We start from the raw sequence: 19,572 nt of genomic DNA, 5'->3' as shown, positions 1-19,572 counted from the left end.
GAGTCGCAGCCGGAGGCTGGCGCGACGGTTCGGCCATCGCTTGCTCTCGCCTGGCGCCCGGATCTCGGCCTTGGATTAGCACAGCTGGGGACGTGGGAGGCCGCGAGCCCCGCCCCCAGCCGGCGGCGGCGGCGGCGGCCCAGCGCGGCAGTCGGCGCTGCTAGCGGCGCGGAGGGCGCGACCGGCGGGCCGGGGTACGGGGCTGCGCGCTGCCCTCCAGGCTCTACTCCGCGCGCCAGGGCGCGGGCAATACCGCGGTTCCCGGGCTGCAGCGGCGGGAGTCAGGGGCCGCCCACCGGGGCGCCGCGACCATGGCGCTGCGCGCACGGGCGCTGTATGACTTCAGGTCGGAGAACCCGGGCGAGATCTCGCTGCGGGAGCACGAGGTGCTGAGCCTGTGCAGCGAGCAGGACATCGAGGGCTGGCTCGAGGGCATCAACAGCCGCGGCGACCGTGGCCTCTTCCCGGCCTCGTACGTGCAGGTGATCCGTGCCCCCGAGCCCAGCCCGGCGGGCGACAGCGGCCCGGGCGCCCCCGCCCTCTACGCCAACGTGCCGCCCGGCGGCTTTGAGACCCTGCCCACCCCGCCGCCTGTCTCCTTCAAGCCGCCGCCCGACGCATTCCAGCCGTTGCTGCAGCCGCAGCAGGCGCCGCAGCCGAGCACCTTCCAGCCGCCGGGCGCGGGCTTCCAGTACCGCGGGGGCTCCCTGCAGCCGTCGCCTCAGCAGTTCTACGGAGGCGGCTACCAGGCCAGCCAGGGCAGCGACGATGACTGGGACGACGAGTGGGACGACAGCTCCACCGTGGCTGATGAGCCGGGCGCGCTGGGCAGCGGCGCGTACCCGGACCTCGACGGCTCATCGTCCGGAGGCGTCGGGGCTGCCGGTCGCTACCGCCTATCCACGCGCTCCGACCTGTCGCTGGGCTCCCGCGGTGGCTCGGCGCCCCCGCAGCACCACGCGTCGGGGGCCAAGAGCTCAGCCACCGTGAGTCGCAACCTCAACCGCTTCTCCACCTTCGTGAAGTCCGGCGGGGAGGCCTTCGTGCTTGGGGAGGCGTCGGGCTTCGTGAAGGATGGGGACAAATTGTGTGTGGTGCTGGGGCCCTATGGCCCCGAGTGGCAGGAGAATCCCTACCCCTTCCAGTGCACCATCGACGACCCCACCAAGCAGACGAAGTTCAAGGGCATGAAGAGCTACATCTCCTACAAGTTGGTGCCCACGCATACACAGGTGCCAGTTCACCGGCGCTACAAGCACTTCGACTGGCTGTACGCACGCCTGGCAGAGAAGTTTCCCGTCATCTCAGTGCCCCACCTGCCTGAGAAGCAAGCCACGGGCCGCTTCGAGGAGGATTTCATCTCCAAGCGCAGGAAAGGCCTGATCTGGTGGATGAACCACATGGCCAGCCACCCGGTGCTGGCACAGTGTGACGTCTTCCAGCATTTTCTGACGTGCCCCAGCAGCACCGATGAGAAGGCCTGGAAACAGGGCAAGAGGAAGGCTGAGAAGGATGAGATGGTGGGCGCCAACTTCTTCCTGACCCTAAGCACGCCCCCCGCCGCCGCCCTCGACTTGCAAGAGGTGGAGAGCAAGATCGACGGCTTCAAGTGCTTCACGAAGAAGATGGACGACAGCGCGCTGCAACTCAATCACACCGCCAACGAGTTTGCGCGCAAGCAGGTGACAGGCTTCAAGAAGGAGTATCAGAAAGTGGGCCAGTCCTTCCGCGGCCTCAGCCAGGCCTTTGAGCTGGACCAGCAGGCCTTCTCGGCCGGTCTGAACCAGGCTATTGCCTTCACCGGAGATGCCTATGACACCATCGGTGAGCTCTTCGCCGAGCAGCCCAGGCAGGACCTGGACCCCATCATGGACCTGTTAGCGCTTTATCAGGGGCACCTGGCCAACTTCCCTGACATCATCCACGTTCAGAAAGGTAAAAAGACCGGCCTGGGTCTTTTGAGCAGATGGTATGAAATGTATTGTTGAGGCTGAAAAGGATGACTTTGATGGAAATACCTTCTTTGTTTCAGACTAGCACTGTACAGGGCTGAAATCGAGCAGGGATGTGGACAGCTGGGTCGTGTGTCCGTGTGTGAGGTGGATTGTGGGCAGGTAGTTTCCTCCTTGAAGTATTCCCAGACTAGGAGTGAGTACTCTTCAGAGAACGTTCTGAGAGTATTTCTTCTGACGGTGCTGGCGTTTTAGAATGTGACTAGTTGGGTAAGGCGCTTCTAGGACTTGCAGTCGGGTGTCTAAGGTAGAATAAGAAGGGTTCTCAAACCATGTTAGGCATCCATTTGAACACTGCAGTGACACTTAGCATTGGGCTTCAAAGAGATGGAAATAATGGGGAAGAAGGGGTATCTGCAAACAGAGGTAATTCCCGTTGTCTCCCCCTGCACCTCTCAATTCCACTTTAGGTAGAGGAATTAAGATTAATTCTCTGAGGTGCTAGGTGGGGCAGTTTAAGAACTTCCTGTACAGATTTGCTTGCAATCTTTGTAAAATGATGTGAAGCGCTCCCTCTAATATCAGGAGGTTTTAAAGAAATTAATTTCTTTAAGCTCCATGATTGATTTTGAAATCTATTAATGCAGTGAAATTAAGAATATTATTTGGGAAAGTGACATAGGGAAATTGCTTAGTATGTATAGAATCTGAGTTTTGTGTCAGAGCAGTGTTTCCGGTATCCCAGTGAGTTAAGTGCCGAACTGTCAGAGCTTGTTTTATTAGTACTTGTTAGTGTCTCTAATTTTTGTTTAAACACTAAAATACTGAGATTTTTTTTTTTTAAGACAGAGCCGCAAAGCCAGTCCTAGCATTACTCACTAATTTGCATTCTGATAGAATGTCTGGAGGGAGGATAGGGAGGTGTTTGAGTTAGGTAGTCCTGTGAATGAATGTCTTCTGTTTAGAGTGGGGGAGGGGGGAAAGAGGGAGCCACCTAACCTAATCCCCTGCGCTGATGGAAACCTCCCTGGGTCCTCAGGTCTGGCCTCCTGGAATGAAGTGCTACTGCCTTTCCAGGTGGGCCAGATCAGTAACGGACAACCCTGATCTTTGACATACTCTTCCTTGCGTGGAATTAAATATGTTTTTCTTGATTCTTTCTGTTCCTGGAAGCACAACGAAATAAGTCTATTCCTCATCAACGAGTCAGCCCTTGAGACCTTTGGAGACAGCAGTCTAGTTTCCTTCCCCTTGGCTGCTCTCCTTCCCCTTCCAAGTGTGTGACTAGTCTTCTGACTCAACAAGGAGAAAGGGGGTCCTTCGGACATCTTGAATGTGTTGTCGCCCTTCCAAAATGCAGTACTCTGACATAGCTGCAGTATTAATTTTAGTAAAGAATAGTAACTTCCTTGGCAATTTACATTTTATCAATACAGTCTAAGATTGAATTAGCTATTTGAGTAAGCATGTCGCTGTTGGCCTATAGTGAACCTGCACCTACTTTTCCTGTGCCTTTTTTTTTTGTTGCATAAATTAGTATGAATCCTGGACTGGTGCTGGTGGAAGTGAGTAATTCTTTGAGCTTCTAATTTAAATTTACATTTAAATTCCATTGTGTTACATCAGTTTGGACCCATGCTGGCTGCCTTTTTACATATTTCTGTCAGTTTATGCAAATTTTTGGTAAATAGTTGAAAGGGTAGAGCCAAGGGTAGACACCCACAGCCAAATACAGGTGACTGGCTGCTAGGAGCTGGCATCAGTTCATTCACTGGTTTTACTGTCCTTCATACCACCCACAGGGCCTTGTCAAGTGACCTGCTGTTGAAATTATTTATTAGAAAAGGTATGTTGTTTGTTCTAAGGGCTACTTTGAGTTTACAGCAGTCCTCTATGTAATCTATTAAACTAGGCAGTTTTTTAATTTTATTTTTAATCTTAGAACTAAAATTGTCCTCTATTGCTTGGGGTTTGAGAAACTTTCTTCATTAAAACTAGTACCATTTTATGCTGTTTAAACAGATTCAAGGACACTAAACACAGTCTGTAGGAACTTCGGAAAGAACACCAGTTGATGTCAATATAGTTTGTTTCTGCTGTAGCATTGGTGTGAAATGTGAAGGAGAGCCTGTGTCCCTAGATGACATGTCTTTAGAACGTAGTGCCATTTAAAGCTGTAGTGTGCAGTGCATTAGGATAAAAGTATTTGCTTGCAACCAGTGTTTATCGTGGGTGCTAATGTTGGCAATTTTTAGGAATACAGATGAGATGAATATCATAATCCAGACTACAGCTTTCTGAACACAATCTGGATGTTCAGAACTTGTGGTTGTAAAGAGCAGCTCAACCCCACCCTTCTACCCCTTAACTACACAGTTGTTATTGGAATGAATCTTTTTTAATATGAGCACTTGAGAATTTTGTTTACAGTTTTTTCCTCCAAGGTCTCAAAGCATAATGACATCAAAGGTCTTAACTGACTTTTGAAAGGGGAACCAAAAAAAAAGATAAAATAAAAATCTTGAAGCAATTTAAAGAATCTTTTAATGTAAGAGTGTGGTCTAAAGTTTATATTTAAATTTAGGGAGAAATTTGAAAATTCAAAATAATTTTTTCAACTCTTAGGTTCTCATTGTTTACAGTAAGAGAAAAGCAGTTTCAGTACTTCTACATTTTACATGTTCTAATCGGAGGTCTACATTCAGATGAGACAAAATGATTAGGAAGTGCATTTTAATTACTAAAGCAGTATAGAAGGGGAGTTAATTAGTTTTTTTCCCTTAATTCTGGAAACATTAGACTCCTCTGAGCTTTTTTTCTTATGCGGGCAGAAGACTGCTGTGGTCAGCTTTTCCGGTGTTCTAGACCTGTGCTTTTCTATGCTGGGTCTGTGAGCCACATGTTGCTATTTAAATTTAAGTGAATTACAGTTAAATACAATTTAAAATGAAGTTCCTCAGTCACACTATGTTTGAAATGCTTTATAGCTAGCAGCTACCCTACTGGACACAGAGATACAGACATTTCTCTCACTGCTAAAGGTTCAGTTGGATGGTGCTATGCTAGACAGTTGGCCTTACTTTAACTGTTAATCCTGTCATAAGTTTCTCCAACAAATGATGAGCTTTTCACATATTCTCCAGATAGTGTTCTTTTTACTTGGTTGTCTCATGGCATCTGCTCCTTTTCATAGAGCCTTAAGAAAGAAAAACTAGGAGGAGAAGCAGGCCCTGCTCAACCCCCTCTTTACAGATATTCATAGTTGCTCAACTAGTGAGCAATATTTCTGCCATGTGAGGACCTCCATCTGCTTTGCAGTCTGCCTATATGTCCCATTCAGAAAACACAACTGGTCTCAAAATGGTCATCTGACACTGGTGAGGAACCAGCCTATCAGACAGAGGGTGGAAAACTCAGATACTCTTAAATGTGGTGGACTGGCATTTTTCTGACTATACTTAGTACTGAAACCATTGCTTAAACTTAATAATGGTTTTAGTCTCAGTACTTGCTGCAAAAGTGAAGAGAACCATATGGTTCCTTTAGACAGGAGAGAATTCTAGAATTCTAATTTTTTTCATCAACTAATGGAGTCTTAGATAAACAGACCTATTTCAGTTAATGGAGTTCAGTGTAAGAAGAAGGCAGTTTGCTGTAGTCTGCAATACTTTCTGTGAGAACTCAGATTCTGTTTGAATTTTATTCATATTTTGCTTTGTCTTAATAAGATCACTTAAATTGGTCTGGATTTTCTTTTCTTGAAATGGTAATGTTTTATCTTCTCCCTTTATCATTCCTGCCTGCAGTATGCCTTTATAATGCTGATGTTGGTGAGTTTGAGGTAGGGAATAGAATATATTTCACAGTCAGTTTCTTAGCACATTGTTCTGTTTCCAAAGGTATGATTAATCTCTAATATTTAATAAAGCTTAATCTGGATGGCAGCAAGTCATGGTGGTTTAAAAGCTTCAGGCTTATCTTGGGAAATATTGCAGAAGGGAAAGACTAAATGTTAGCTGAATGGAAATGTTGGTTTCATCTTTGTTTATGAATATGGATTAGATAGCTGGAGGGAGTCACCTAAGGGGAAATTTCTTTATTCCAGAGAAAAGTTATAAAATCATGTAAAAGTGATTTGTTGGTAAAATACAGTCTGTGTGTGTGAAGCAAGGAGGCAGAACTAGGCAAACAGGCAGACAGTCCTGTTCTCTGGGTCTGCTTCATTGCCCTGTGTAAATGCTCCAGATGGAGCCTTCTTTTCAAGACAAAAAGCCCCTGGACCTCAGGAATGGTACACCGGTGGTGTGCCTATGCATCTTTCCGGGTAGAACTTCAACACTGTTACTCCTTTCACCACATGTAGGGTCAGTCTCAAGTCCCTCAGACATTAATTAAAGATAGGCGGAGTCCCGGCAGGGCACACAAAGTAAGGTTTAGCCACAGTGAGCCCTTCTTTCTCTGCTCCCCATTCTCCAGTGGCTAAAAACAGCCTGGAGAGGTGGTGCCAGGAACAGAGAAAAGGTCTAATAACCGGGCTGTTTACAAGCTCATCCTTATCTTGAAACCTCTGTGTTAGAAAAAGAGGTCATTTATCTCTTTTATTTTAGCCCCATCTTCATTGAACCCATTTCTGTTCTCCCCTACTTCCACCCCCATCATTTTGTTAGGGAAACTTCATTTCTAGCCTTAACTCTTGGCCCAATCTGCGTTTTCTTAGTGAAAAAAAAGTTGTCTTTGGGGCTTTTGAAATAGATGACTGGGTTCCTTGCTTAAAGTATCAATGTGACCCTGTCGTGGACAGTCTTGGTCATGAAGCTAGGTAGGGGTAGTGCTCATGGCACCCCATCATTGGCATCTCAGACTTCTGTTCTGAGCTATGAAGATCTCCTCAAAATCACACAGGGAAGCCCAGTCTGGTACGCTGATTGCACCGTCAGCAGGGAGGCAGGGATTTGCACTCCCACTCACATTATTCTGGAAACTTTGGACTCAGTTGGACTTTCCTCTTTATTCAGAAATGTCATCTGCACAGGTTCCTGTCTAGTCATCTTAGGATTTCCAGAAATAATGGTGGAACCCAAACAACTGAGAAGTTCTGTGAGGAGAAGGGGGTGTCAGTTCCTTTACAAACATGACACTTCTCTTAAACTACATTCCTTTTCTCCAGGCTGAATAAAAATCTGCTATATTGTCTCACAGTATTTTAAGATCAAAGTTTAACATCAAGTTAGATTTAATTTGCCATCTATGAAGCTCGGTGAACTAAATGATTGTCACAAATAAAATGGCACAGTAATGCTTAGCTTGGTCTGTACCATTTGTTATCCTACATTATAGAGCACAGACTACATTCGGGTCTGCAGGAGGGATGGACAGGACCCTGATCCTCACTGAGTTCTTTGACTAGTGGCAAAGAGGCCACATGCCGGGTTGCTGAGAGCCCTGGAAGGGGTATGCAGAGGAGATGGGGCTGGCCTGAGTCTCACAAGGGAGCTGAATCAGCTCTACCAAAAAGAGGGGATCAGGCCAAGTCGAGAGCCCCCTTTGCAGTCTCATGGTGGTAGGCCAGCACAGGAGCTGGGGGACCAGCTGGGGATGTGGGGGAGCCTTGGACAGGTTCTGTTAACCTCTATAAGCCTCAGTTTTCTTTTTTTAATTTTTTAATTTTGGTATCATTAATCTACAATTACATAAGGAACATTATGTTTACTAGACTCCCCCCATCACCAAGTCCCCCCCACATACCCCAATGCAGTCACTGTCCGTCAGCTTAGTGAGATGCTGTAGATTCACTACTTGTCTTCTCTGTGTTGTACAACTCTCCCTGTGCACCCCCTACATTATGTCGGTTAATAGTAATGCCCTCTTTTTTTTTTCCCCTATCCCTCCTTTCCCACCCATCCTCCCCAGTCCCTTTTCCTTTGGTAACTGTTAGTCCATTCTTGGGTTCTGTGAGTCTGCTGTAAGCCTCAGTTTTCTTGTTGGCAAAGTGGGAACACTTTCTCATAAGGTTGTCGTGAGGATTAAATGTTACAGTTCTTTGAAGCTACTTACTAAATGCTTAATTTTGAAAAGTAGAAACATACTTTCAAAATTCACAGGGCAATTTCAAAGACAATTTCAAAGACAATTCTGTAATGGTATCATCCCTCCCAGTAGCCTATCACAACCAGAATTGCAGGTATAAACAGTAAAGTATAGAAGTATCAAGTATAAAAACTCAAGGAGCTTTCGGTCTATTTTAATAAAACTGTCCTGTATTACACACCAAAAGAAATGGTAACAGAAGTGTTGGCGTGATTTGGAGTCGCCAGTTTATTGTTGTTCACATGAAAAAGTTCATACAGATCGTCTCCTATCAGCTACTCCCTTTTTCCAAATTACTTTTGTGTCCTTGCACAAATCACTCTGACTTTTCTGAGCCTCAGTTCCTTCATCTGTAAATATGAAGTTTGTGATTTCCTAGGTATTGTTTTATTGGTTGGCTTTTTTCTTAAAAGCATGATTCCTACATTGAAAATAAAATCTCCTAAGTGTGTAGTGAACATCTAGACACTGTTCCAGGTTAGTTTCAATGTGTTTTATCTACTTGTGTGACTTTGTAATTTGGGAGCATGAAAATCCTTTATCACTTGATGTGAAAGAAAATTCATGCACATTTAGTTCAGATCAGCAAACAGGCATGGAGGGCTTACCTCCTCCCTAACCACTGTCTTCCTACCTGTATTACGTAAATAATATATAAAATTTCTATATCATAAGAGGAGAGCTGAAATCATTAGATTTATTTATAGGATCCTCTGAAAGGTAAATGCTATTTTATTCAACAAGTACTTGAGTGCCCATAATAGATCAGGCACTATTAAAGATGCTAGGGTTGCACCTGTAGTATCATTGCCTTCGTTGAGCTTGCATTCTAGTAGGGTGGAGAGACAATGAAACCAAACACAGGAAGTAAACTGTATGTTGGAGTATAGTGTGTGTTAGAGAAAAAAATTAAAGTGGAGCAGGGCAAGTAGGCATGGGGAGGCAGAATGAAGTATTGAAAAGGATAACCAGAGGCTTCATTGGGAAGGTGGGGTTTAAGGGAGGCCTGGAGGAGGGGAGGGAGTTAGCCAAACAGGTGTGTTGGGGGAGAGCATTTGAGGCAGAGAATACAGCTAGAACAAGGGTGTTTGGTAAGCATGTGCCTGGCAGGCTGAGGAACAGTAAGGGGGCCAGGTGATTGGAGCTAAGAGGATCTAAGTAGGAGATGAGGCCACAGAAGGTCCAATTTGTTGGGCTTTGTAGGTCGTTGTTAGGACTTGGAGTAAAAGCCTGAGTGAGATGGGAGCCATTGCAGGATTCTGAGCCAAGGAAGGACGTGCAGCTGGGCCTTTTACCAGTCTGACTATGGTTGCTGTGCTGAGAATAGCATAGGGAGTGGGGAGGATGTCAAAGGTAGGAGCAGAGAGCCAGCAGGAGACTTACTGCAATAATCATCCAGGTAAGAGATGATGAAGGTCTGGATCAGGGTGAGGACAATGGAGACAGTGAGGAGTGGTCACACTCTAAATATATTGTAAAGGTAGAATCAACAGGTTTTTCTAAGAGATTAGTTGTGGCACATGAGAGGAAGAGGAGTCATCAAGAGTGACTGACTGTAGTTTTTGACCTGACCAAAGTAAGAATGGAGTTTCCATCAACTGAGATGAGGCAATTGAGTGGAACAGGGGTGGGGATGGGCAATCAGGACTTGAGTTAAATGCTTTTAGATTGATGGGCTCCTGCATTTGTTTCCACCTCTCCCTGACCCATGCATAGACAGTCAAGCCTCAGATTGAGTTCCTTTCCTGGCTATACCCCACCTGGAGCCCCATCCTTTTCCAGTTAATCATCATGGATAGAATGCTAGCTGACGTGCCAAAGATTATACCCTAGGCAGTTACTGTTTGGTGTGTAAGGGGTCATGTTTTGACATTCCTCTAATGTGTAGCTCCACTACTTCATACATGCATAGAAGTGCTTGATGAATGCTTGTTGAATTAATGAAGTTGGCTCTCAGTGCTTCTTGGTTGATTTTGAAATAGATGTCTTCAATGGTCTTTGGAATGTTTTTATTTTTGTACGATGATAGATAACAGTTTAAAAGTATACAGGAAATAAAGATAGGATCAGGATATATTTCCTGGGGTTTAAAAGTCTTAGACTCACATATCTATGAAATGACTTTCCAAAATTTACTGGGAAGGGGATAGGGAGTTCAAAAATACTTCATGTGCCAGGAAAATTAATATTATTATGTACCTGTGATTTCACTTTGTATTTATTCTTGGTGTTTAAACTTGTATGTATATACTTCTTTCCTCTTCAATTAATCTTTTTACTGGGGTCCCTTTTGTGTAATTCAAAGCATAAGCTCCAGAGAGAATGCATTCACCTTCTTGAATGACATGGCTACACGAAGCACTGAGTTTAGGTGTTGAGCAGTAGGTACCTGCCCTCATGGAGACACAGCTCCATAAGGGAGGTAGGATGTGGGTGTACAGAACTGAAATAGAAGGTAGGTTTAACTTAGTGCCTATCCTAAGAGTCCATGGAAATCCAGAGGTTGGAGAATCACTGTGTTAGAGGCTTAAGTGGGTAGTGTTTGGTTTTCCCCTTCGAAAGATGATTATATTTTGACTTTTGGAGAAACATAGATGGAAACTGCATCCTTGATCTTGGAAATGCTTTAGGATAGTTTGATAAGCAAATAGTAGCTGATGGACTGCATGCAGGTGATACATAGAGGCATGGGCATGAGCCACGGTCTGAAATAAGACAGAGAAGGGGGTAATCAACTATGGGGGAGGTGGATTAGGAGAGTTCAGGGGTGGCTTCTCCTAGTCTCAGTCCAAGAGTTTGGGAAAGCAGTTAGAAATTTGCCTACAGGTAGAGCAGGGGAAGGGCATTCAGGGCAGAGGGAATCATATGTAAAAACAGCAGGGACTAACTCCTAGCTGCCTGTCAGAATCGGCTTTGGGATGGTTATAGCTGTAAACTGGGCCTCAACTTGGATACTTTGAATCAGGATTTCAGAGACATGTGGCCAGCATGTCGGGAACATGTGGCCTAGAATTGAATCAGGATGTCAGGGACATGTGCCTAGATGTTAAATCAGGATGTTGGGAATGTGTGGCCCAGATGTTGGTGTCTTAAAAACATTCTTATGATTTTTATGTGCTTCTGGGGTTACAATTGCTGTTGGAGGTGGTGGAGGGGGCACATCGTGGAAGATCACACAGGATATTGACGTGCTCGGGCGCTCACTTCTGATGGACAGGTCCTGGTGACAGGTGTAAAGGGTGGCTGGGGGTGAGGTGAAATGGAGGTTCAAAGTGATTCCAGCAAGACATGATGAAATCCTAAACTGAGGCAGCGTCCATGGGGTGAGGAAGAGGATAAACAGAGGGGCTGTTTGCCTACAGGAGTTGGTAAGGGACAGGGAGGAGTAGAAAGTGACCTGCAGACTAGAGTCTGGAGAGTCCAGTGGAGATGCTTGGAGGTGGAGCAGGGGCCTGCAAACTACAGCCTTCAGGCCAGACTACCCAGTGCCTGTTTATAATACTTAAGCTAAAAATGGTTTTTACTTAAGTGACTCCATTTTTCATGGTCATATAAGCTTTGAATTTGCCTGGACCTGTGAAGTGTCAAATATTTGCTAACTGACCCTTAAAGAAGATGTTTGCTGACCCTTGACTAGAGGTCAAGCAGGTTAGGGAGTTGGAGAATGAGTAGTAATAGCAATTGCTACTGTTTTTGAGTATTTAATAGGTGAGCTAGTAGTCTGGCCAATTACATTTGACATGACACAGTTTGACAAATACACAATTTGACATTGCGTCAAATTCCATTCAGGGTGTGTGACAGCAGAGTGGCTGTGAGCGTGGGTGGACTCCACAACCAGACAGCCTTCAGGTCCCACCAGCTTCACTGTAACCTTGGGCCATGGACTTACCTTCTCTCAGCCTCAGGTTCCTCATGTGTAACATGGAGTAACCATTTTGTATGGCACTATTTTGAAGCATTAATTATTAGCTTTGGCATTAGTTTCTTAGGGCTGCTGTAACAGATTACCACAAACTGGGTAGCTTAAAAAACAGACATTTATTCTCACAGTTCTAGAGGTTAGAAGTTCAAAATGCAGGTGTTCGCAGGGCCACACTTCTTCTGAAAGCTCCTTCCAAACATCCCTCCAGGTCTCTCCAGCTTTGGTGGTTGCTGCAGTCTTTGCTGTGCCTTGGCCTTCAGATACGTTACCACAGTCTCTGCCTCCATCTTCACCTGGCGTGCTCCTCATGTGTCTCTGTCTTCTCCTAAGGATGCTGGGCCTATTGGAGTCTGGTATAACCTCATCTAATCTAAGTACGTGTGTAAAGCCCATTTCCATATAAGGTCACAGTCACAGGTTCCACTTGGATGCAAATTTTTGGGGGGATACTGTTCCATCCAGTACAGCCATTAACTCCCCCAAAGGGTTATCTACATTTGGTACACTTAAAAATGGAGGCTCAGAGACATTAACTGAATTCCACGATCACACAACTAAATAAGGAGAGCCAGGATTTGAGTTCATTTTTTGCCTTGACCTGAGAGCAGTGTTTATGCTACCATCAGTCAGTCATATGCCTGCTAGAAAACAGAATTTTATTCTGTAGAAGGTCAACAGCCCTTAAAGGTTTGAAACTGAAGAGTGACATCCGAATCGGATAAAAATAACATCTTGAGGGATTATCATGTACCTGGCATGATGCTTCACAGTTTATATTCATTATATCCATTTAAACCTCTTAGGAGATAGGGAGGTAAACCCTCTCATCATGCCCATTTTCCAGACAGGTGGTGAGCCACCGAAATTTACTTGAGAGCTCTTGGAGGAATCCCATGCCGGTGTGCAGCCTGACCTGGGGCAGGGCTTCAGGAAGCTCCCGCCGGCTCAGTGAGGGATGAGGAAGCCGTCAGAGGAGAACAGGCCCTGGCTGGCTTTGGAAAGGAGCAGGTGAAATCGAGACATCTGCTAGTGGAGGGCTTGGGGAGGGCTCGCTTTCTTGAGGTGTCTAGCGTTACGTTTTAGGTTTTAAGTTTGGGTGAGAGAAAGTAGTGATGCCAGGAATAGAAATACGCAGGTTAAGAAGAGGAGCAGAACTAGAGGGAAAGATAAAAAATGCAGCTGAAGGGAACCTTCAAATCCTATTTTCTAGGCCTTTATTGTATTTAGTTATATTGACATTTGTGATTTTCACAGAGGCTGCCTATTGTTTGCAGTGAGATACCTTTCATTAAATACTACTAGATATCAGCATGGGCAATCTAAGTTTTCATGTTTTATGACATGTTATTTCACGTCTGTTTTAAAATGATGTATGTCTAAGTGCTTTGTTTTGTCTTCAGTTGGTTATTTATGATCTAGTTTGAGGAAGTCCAGATGCGGCCAGAGTAAAGACTCTTAGCCACTGGAAGCCAGGTCCCTGCCAGCATGAGGCAACAGGAAAGGCAAAGGGCTGGCAACTTGAAAACATACCTAATGCTGCTCTGTTTGTACAGACCAGTAGTCGTGCACAAATATATCAGGTAACAAAAGAATTAAGACAAAAGGAATATGAACTGCAGACCTCTGGCATCAATTGTGTTCTCCAAATTTAAACCATTATATGGATTTTATTTTACAAAATCAGTTTTTTTAAAGTTTTATTGTATATTTGTGGTTATCAGGGATTTTTTTCTACCTCATTTTATTAAGATTCTGTGGGTATAAAATCTTTAAGAAATGATTCATGCTTTTTCTTTACTATTCTCAAATTGGGAGTCTTTATACTTTCTTGGCTATAGGCATATCAACATTTTCACCATTACAGCTTCTCTTGAATCTATCACCCGACTAACTTTATCACATATTTAACATTCATTATAAAGCTGAAACACAAGAACCTTTATACATATGTAAAATTTCCCAGCAATGAACAGCCTCTTTTACTAAATAAGCCACAAGAGAGACAATCATGTGATTTCCCTCTTCATTTTTGGAACAAGGTGAGCTGTATGCATGTAGGTATATAGTGAATAAAAGTAACCAAATGTTTTAAGATGCAGTATACTCAAGTGAATGCTTCCATTCATACTAAATGTCATCCTGCCCTTACACATTTGGTGGTGGCTGAATGAAGCTATAAGGGAATTAGGAAATAAGAAGGCTTTTACCTGGAACAAACTACTACTTTTTGTATGTTAGGACCAAACCAAGCTGAGAGAACTGAATTCTTTAAATGATTAATTTTTTCATTATCACACAACGAGGTTTTTCTTTTTTCTTTTTACAAGTTATTATCCTTGTCCCAACCCCCTTTCTTCCTCTTTAAAATGACTCAAAAGTTCTCTTTGCCATTTATATTTACAAATTGAAGTCAAATGTTAAATTAATTTTTATCTTTGAATTTTCGTAGTTCTTGGCTTTCTGGGACATTTAGGCCCTTCAGAAAATTGCTTTCTCTGACTTGAGTTCTGTATTATTCTTTGCACCGTTCAGAGTTTATTAATGTGGTCCAAACCTGGAGCCCCCTTAGTATTCCTTGACACAGGAGTAGAAGGCTGAGGGCCTGCAGGCAGTCCGTGGGTTGCTTCTCCCTGAGATGAAGCTCCTGAGAAGGCTTGATGCCATGCTGCTGGTGTGCACTGGGTATTGGCGCTGACCCATGGGACTTTGAGATCTCCATGGATAAAGTCCCCATCAGGCCAAGTTACATAGGAACTGCCTGAGTTGGGAAGCCAGGCAGACCCAGGTCCACATGCACGCAGACATCTTGAGTAGAGTTATTTACCTTCCCTAGCTTCCCTTTCCACTTCTAAAAATGTGAATGATAATTCCTTTTCTTTCAGGCTTAAAGAGAAGAAAATGAGGTGTGCAAAGAGCAGAGCACAGGGTGGATGGCCATCCTCCTTCTTTCTGTTAGGTAGATGTTGGCTTTTGTTTGTTGAGATGTTTTATTGAAAACAAAATCAAAAAGCTAATTATGGAGCAGGGAGGGGAAAAAGTAATCAACAAGTGGGAGGGTGGAGCCCAGAGGAGAGAGGAAGAAGTTAACAAGGAGTTCCCGGGATGGAGAGGGTGTGGGTACTGGTGATGGGGGGATAAGAGTGAAATAGGGCACGTTGACCAAATTAGCATTTTCTTTCAACATTTTACATGTGCAAGGGAAAAGAGAAAAACAGGCCTTGTCTAGTCTTAGGCACTTTCTGCTCAGCTGTCCCTTTGCCCTGTGTGGCCTGTCTCCTATTCTGTCCCTCGCATCATAGCTTCGGTTTTCTGGGGCAAGGCCCTGGGAAAACAGAAAATCTAGTTAATGTTTTTGGCACACTTGTGATTTCAAAATTAAATAAAGTGCTTGCTCTTTTCTTAAAGGGAGAAAATGTAGCCTTTGGATTCCTGTTGCTTAGTGACTGGGCCTTTTGTATAATTGGTCTTAGCAGGGACAAAACATACTGAGAATAAGAGATTTGGTCGAGAAAAGAAAAGCAAAGTTCAGGTGCAGAAAACTGGACGCTGTTGGGTTGGAGGTGTTTGGTGAGCCAGCTCGCTCTGTGGGGCCTGACGAGGTGGGAGAGGAGCACGCAGAGGGAAAGTTGAAAGGAGGCCAGGCAGCTTCTTCAGTTGAGTTTTGGGGTGTCCTTGCTTAAAATGCCTGAGACAGTTCAGAGTCTCATTTCACTGGGTCAGAAGTTGCCAGGAAAGTAATTTCTCAGAAACAATACAATTGAGTGCAGTATGGCTGCATTTGCTGGTGTGCTTCGTTCTGCTCACACCTGAGGTCTTGCTATGTGCTTATTGACTCAGTTAAGACCAGAGCTTCACTATTCTCATTTCCAGAAAAAACAAAATGACATTGAAATGCTTCTTAAACAGTTTTTACCAATGGAAATAATTTGGTGTAAATAATGTGATGTTTTGGAGAATGGTGCTGATTTCCTGGATCATAATTCACCTATAAAATACATTTTTGAGCCTTTTAAGTTTATATAATATTAATTTTGTGTTCCTTCCGGACGTGTGTCGTGTAACTCCTCTGCAATCGAGTACCCATGGATTATGACCCCGGATGTAGTTATTTCATGCTTTGCTCTTTCCAGCCTGAGCATCCGTTAAAGCTATGCAAGGTGGCTTATGTTGGTAAGAAGCAAAGAGTATGGTGGTGTTGGTGGGGGGTTGTGAAGTTAGGACATGAGTTCTGTGTAGCTGGGTTTGATTATGGTAAAGCAGGGCCAAGTACCTTTCTTTGAGCCTGGGCAATTGCGGTAAGTATACAGTGAACCTTGTTAAGAATTCTTCGTGTATAGAGTCAGCTAAGAATGCCAAAGTCCAGGAGGTTTTGTTAATAACAGGTCCTCAAGCAAAGGCAAAATACTATTTTCCTTTTACCGCTCCAATGGAAATGGAACGACTCTTTTCAACAGCGCAGCAGGGGCCGTGCACACATCACATGGAAAGTGGCGGGGCTGGCAGGCACATAGGCATGGTGGGTTCTTTGCCGTGAATTAGCTCTGGGACTTTGGACAGGTTACTTAGCCTCTTATTTGTCAGATTAAGAAAAGTGTACCAAAAACTCTTCTAAGGCCCTTTCTGCTATAAAAAAAAAATCTGGAAACCATCTTTGCCCTTCTCCCCTGGAAATCTGCCTTCGACTTCTGGAGTGGGTATCTTGTCAAGACTGGAGTGATGAGAAGGAAGTCCTCAGGATTCCAGCTTCTCCTTTTGGAATAAAGTCTTAGGCTTATTAGTCCTGAGTGAACTTTCTGTCCTGTGGAGAAATTCTAATATTTTTCCCAGATATTTTAATAATTAAACTGAGTGTGCAACTGAAAGTTCATTCTCAACCTATAAGCCTTTTTAGAAGGGGTTATTTCTGTGTTCCTTTCTGTCTCCTTTCACAGAGATCCCCTGAGGAAGACGGAGCTGGAATGTGTTGGCCTCAGCCTAGTTTCCTGGAGGGCAGCTGGGTTTATTTTGCCTATTTGGGAGTAATGTATGTGACTGGCACAGACTGCCTCCCCTCCAAGAATACCTTTTTCCTGTACTTCAAGTAATTGTCAGTATTTTCAGTAACGTAGCCTGGGGGAGTCTGCATTATTTCATGTGTTACCTTCTTTCAAGTTGTATTTTCTTCTGAACTAGAAATGTTACGACTCTGTTGGGTTATTTAATGAAGAAGAATATACTCATACAGCTCTGTTGTACAGCCTCTTCTTACTTCATCTCAGAATTTCATAGTTGCTTGCATTTTTTCATAATAAAAATCTACCTAAACCCATATATTATTCCACATGCAACTATTTAATGTCTGTTGATCCAAGAAACAATTTCATAGTTTATATACTTACATTCCCATTCTAAAATGTGTTTCCCCCTGACCACTCCTAATTCTTTTCTTTTAAAACTGTTGCCCTACCCACGAGTATTGTGGGGGTTTTTTCTTTAATCCAATAGTGAACACTTTTCACCTTGGACTTTATTGTATAATTTCTTTCCCTCATTTCCCTTTTCTGTTTTGAAAGCAATGTGGCAATAAGTTGTTTATGAAGGGACGAGGCTAGCAGGGGGCCGACTCCTCCTAAATTAGCCACTTAGAAAGTAGAGGTTTTGAAAACTTTTGCCTGTTTTTGTATTGGTTTCATGATTTTAAAAAAAGTGTATTCCCTTTGTTCTTTAGATTCTGAGCAACATTTTTAGGTTTTATTTACACTCCTCTTGGGTTTGGTAAAAAAAAAAATGCAGTACAGCTGAGAGAATGCTTAAAAGATGCTGTAATGGTTTGTTACACACAACAGCCCTGCAGCTGGTCACATTGTACCTCTGCAGTTGTTTCATAAGCAGCTACAACTCTGATCCCTAAAGTTGTCCTAGAAGTAGCAAGTCAGTAGTGATCTGTCTGCCCCAATAGTTTTTTTTTCCTTCAACCTCTCACTCCTGAGAGGTCAAACCTGATTGAAAATTTGGCTATCTCTGCCTTTCTTGTGATATTTAACATTTTAAATATGAAAGTATGTGAGGTGTAGAAATGGGTTCAGATCATTTCCTGTTTGAGAATTGTCAAATCAACTGTGGGATCACAGCTGTTTGTGACAAAAAAACGAATTCTGTTTCTGTTAATAATGTTATTTCACTTATGTATAGACAGTGTTTGTTACATCATTTCTTTGGAAAAATATGTTCTCACTTTCATCTTGCGAGAGCCCAGAGTTTAGAAGTGCAGTGGGTGGAGGGACTGTGGAGGGAAGCCTAAGCTTACGGGAACTCCGAAATTAGCCCTGTTGGTCAGTGTTCAAGCTCCCCTGTTTGAAAGATGTCACTTCTTTTCCGTTAACTCCCAGGCAGCAAGCCAGTCAATTAACTTCCATAGTTTGGTTATTGAATAATTTGACTTTATCGTTCTCATAACAAAGAAAACACACCAAACCCTGTTTGTTAAAATGTGTATGGAAAAACTAACGAGTATTGTGAGATGGATATTTGAAAACAAAATGGTTTTCTTCTTAAAGGAAATAATATTTTTTAAAACTTTGCAAAATGTTTTACAACAGACAACTTCCCCTTTTTTTAGCTTAGGATGTTGAAGGCCCCTGAGGTGGTCATCCTGAACTTTTCACAGCCAGCTGCTGTGCTCTTGTAGAAGCAACAGGGCTGCTGTCTCAGTGCAGGATATATTCAGGAACTCATAACCATTTTCTGAAAAGTATATTGCTATCAGTTTTTTTTGTTAATCTTTCTTCTGAATGAATGTGGGTCTGGGAGAAAAATCAATGTAGCTACATTTCAATTAGCAACCTCTTTTAACTGAAATGTAGCTACATTGATTTTCTCCCCAGAAACCCATCTCCTCCTATCTCCCTGCTTCTGCAATCCTGATGTATTATGGTAGTGATTTGAATTGCATGCAGTGAGTTAAACTGAAATTCCAAGTGGAAGTAGCTTTTGGATGTTTATTCTCCTCAGTGGTTTGTGCTGTCCTTCCTACTTTGTAAAATAAATTTTTACAAATGCATCGAAGCAAACAGAGATAAAGGTCATATATTCCTAAAGGGATTATATGTTACTATTTTTGGTGGTAGTTGTTGATTTATATCCTCTTCCAATAAGATCTAAGTAGACAGAGAGAGAGAGAGGGAAAATGAAGGAGAGAAGGACCCTCTTCCCCCTATGTAAGTTTGGGCTTAGATTTTCAAAATAGTGAAATGTATGCTGCTTTTTCAGTGTTTGTTTTGTAGCATCCAAATTGCATTGCTACGGAGATAAGAAATGCTTTTTAAAAAGGAACATGGTTCCCATTTTAGGGGGTTCAAATTATTTTTTGAGGTAAAAAGACTCACATGTCTACAACAGTTAAGGACCTAAACAAACAGTATGTGAAAGTATTAAACAGCATACTATAAATGTACGAACTCTGGTAGAATACTGAATGCTGTGTGTCATCAGGGAGAATTATGTCTGCACAAAATTGCACCCATGAATTTAGAGCAAATTTAACAGCCTCTCAGCTAGAGCCCTTCCCTGGGATTTATCCTCCATTGAGAGACTTACCTTACTGATAGCAATATACTTAAAAAAAAAGTC

General features: G+C 43.5%; 1 protein-coding gene across 7 annotated transcripts in view; it reads left to right on the top strand.

Annotated features, from left to right (window-relative positions):
• Positions 1-129: 129 nt before the first annotated feature.
• The window catches only part of SNX18 (sorting nexin 18), a 120,784-nt gene continuing 101,341 nt past the window's right edge, over positions 130-19,572 (top strand). For 6 of the 7 annotated variants that reach the window (XM_036900367.2, XM_036900365.2, XM_036900364.2 and 3 more), the window contains exon 1: positions 130-1,935. In XM_036900367.2, the coding sequence (XP_036756262.2) occupies positions 312-1,935 (1,624 nt within the window). In that variant the 5' untranslated portion in view covers positions 130-311. Of the gene's footprint in view, positions 1,936-12,820; positions 12,973-19,572 lie in introns of those variants that run through there. The other variant, XR_008995003.1, reaches the window with a different exon arrangement.

The sequence above is a fragment of the Manis pentadactyla genome, chromosome 2 (genome assembly GCF_030020395.1).
Source record: "Manis pentadactyla isolate mManPen7 chromosome 2, mManPen7.hap1, whole genome shotgun sequence".
Lineage (NCBI taxonomy): Eukaryota > Metazoa > Chordata > Mammalia > Pholidota > Manidae > Manis > Manis pentadactyla.
Note: the sequence above shows the minus strand (reverse complement) of the source record. Positions and strands in the feature narration are given on the sequence as shown.